Raw genomic sequence first — 2473 nt, 5'->3', positions numbered from 1 at the left:
TGTGGAAAATCTGGTAAATAACTGTTTAAGAAAAGAGCTAATTCACGATTAATAGCATCATAGTCCGCCTGCTTGTAATCTCTAATTGACTTGAAGATGTTCCGGCGATTAGGAATATTAGTTTTTACATCGAAATGAAGCAAGGTGTGATCACTAAGACCAGGTAAATACGAGATTGAAGCGATAAGATCCGGCGCGTTGGTTAGCACAAGGTCTAAAACATTGGAAGATGATGGCGTGATACGAGTTGGCTTAGTAACTAGCTGCGAAAGGTTAAAGTCCAAACAGGTTCGCAAAAAGTTATTGCATTCGGTAGAAAAGGGGCGAGGATGCGGCGACGTATTAGCCCACACGATACTGGGATAATTGAAGTCACCAGCAAGAAGGATTGCCGCGCCCGGATAACGTACTGAGATCATGTTAAGAGCATCATGCAAATCTTCAACGAAAGTTGCACACGAAGACGGGGGACGGTAGCATATGCCCAGAATCAGTTTCCTGAAATGAACACGAAGTTCAACCCAAACCAACTCTAAAGTGCTAGAAAGACTAATCGGTGAAGACACAATATTATCGGCGATGGCTATTAAAACACCTCCTCCACTTCTGTGACCTCTATCAGAACGATAAACATTGTAGCGCTTCTTGCAATCAAACAGTTCCTTGCTCTCTATCTTTGCAGAGAGCCACGTTTCTGTTAGCAATACAACATCGGCATCACATGAGTCGATGACAAAGTTTAGATCTTCCCGCCTTGGTATTATGCTTCTTATGTTTGTGAAAAGAATTGAAAGCGCTGTCTTATCTCCAGTCGCCCGTCCACTGCCCCTCCCGCACCTCTATGGCGAAACGTGTGGCGAGCCAGAAGCAGCGCGACAAGGGGCCACTAAAGATCCCGGTGGGCCAGCTAGCTCAAAAACGCTATCGCGAATAGGGTCATAGCCGTAGCATTTGTTGTTACAATACAGTTTGTTATACCTCAGCTTATACTTAAAGCCAGCATCCTTCGCGAACTGCACAAGCTTCTTTCTAGCGACACGTGTCTGCAAAGAATAATCTTCACTTACAGTGACCTTTTTATCTTTAAGTTTAGCAGACTGCACTAGGATTTGCTGTTTTGTTTTGAAAGACCGGAACTTCACAACAATCGGACGATTCTTTTCGTCTAAGAACACACCAATCCTGTGTGCTCGTTCAAACATGTGATTCGTAAGAACAGGATCAAAGCAGCCTGAAACAAGGTTCAGTAACTTTTCTTCCGTTTCATCCCACGTTTCGGACAAACTGTCCGGTACGCCGAAGAACAGAAGATTTTCCCTGCGCTGCCGGTCTTCCAGCTCTGCCTGTCCAAGACGTAACTTGCTATTTTCATTGACAAGCTGATCGGCTAGCTCACGCAAAATCCGCAATTCACCGTGAGCCGCATCAGTGGCGGATGATTTAGATTCCACTGCCGACAGTCTCGCGTCAATATCGGCAATATTCCTAATCATAGATTCCTGATTTAGTTTCATTTCGTTAATAGAGGCTATCAAGTGTGATAGCTCTAACTCCATTTTTGCGGTCCTTGAATTAACACCTTCTAACAGAGTCAACATGTCGTTGAGTTGTTTCTGCAGAGAATTATCAACAGCGCTGTCTTTGGACCGTGTGGCAGCGCCAGAGCCCGACCCAGGGCCGGGGTTAAGCTCAACGTCCCCCGACAACAAAAGCAGTTGACTAGAAACATCGAAGCACTGGGCGAGCAAAATCAACAGCACTCCCGGGCGTGGGAACAGCAGCAGGCACTTATTGCTCGATTTCTTAGCAAACATGGAATAGTTATTACCAACCTGCATGAAGAAACGCATGGCGTGAAGCAGCCGCATGACGACGCTGTTCCCACGCCCACTGAAAGGCGCAGGCCGCTGCAGTCCGTTTTTATCCAGGTGGAAAGGTGATGTCGTGGACGATGCGCAGGACTTGTACGATGGAGCGATAGTGTAGTAGGGTTGCCAGAGCTCTCCGTTTTCCACGCTGCCAACTTGAATGTCGACAGTCACAGGCACAGCCGGAATGGCATCAGCCGATGCCATAGGTCCCGCGCTGAGTTGAAGGATTGCCGTTATCTGCATGAAGAAACGCATGCCGTGAAGCAGCCGCATGACGACGCTGTTCCCACGCCCACTGAAAGGCGCAGGCCGCTGCAGTCCGTTTTTATCCAGGCGGAAAGGTGATGTCGTGGACGATGCGCAGGACTTGTACGATGGAGCCATAGTGTAGTAGGGTTGCCAGAGCTCTCCGTTTTCCACGCTGCCAACTTGAATGTCGACAGTCACAGGCACAGCCGGAATGGCATCAGCCGATGCCATAGGTCCCGCGCTGAGTTGAAGGATTGCCGTTATCTGCATGAAGAAACGCATGCCGTGAAGCAGCCGCATGACGACGCTCTTCCCACGCCCACGTCACTCACACGCCGGACCACTCTGTAAGG

The 2473-nt window shown here is 48.4% G+C and overlaps 1 protein-coding gene across 1 annotated transcript; it reads right to left on the bottom strand.

Moving 5' to 3' along the window:
- Positions 1 to 839: 839 nt before the first annotated feature.
- Positions 840 to 2193, bottom strand: LOC149367709 (uncharacterized). Its single transcript, XM_089567396.1, has one exon. The coding sequence runs from the start codon at positions 2142 to 2144 to the stop codon at positions 840 to 842; it is 1305 nt and encodes a 434-aa protein (XP_089423522.1). The 5' UTR covers positions 2145 to 2193.
- Between the last annotated feature and the right edge of the window lie 280 nt (positions 2194 to 2473).

Source organism: Amblyomma mixtum, chromosome 1, assembly GCF_055824585.1.
Source record: "Amblyomma mixtum isolate Tamu chromosome 1, ASM5582458v1, whole genome shotgun sequence".
Classification (NCBI taxonomy): Eukaryota; Metazoa; Arthropoda; class Arachnida; order Ixodida; family Ixodidae; genus Amblyomma; species Amblyomma mixtum.
Note: the sequence above shows the minus strand (reverse complement) of the source record. Positions and strands in the feature narration are given on the sequence as shown.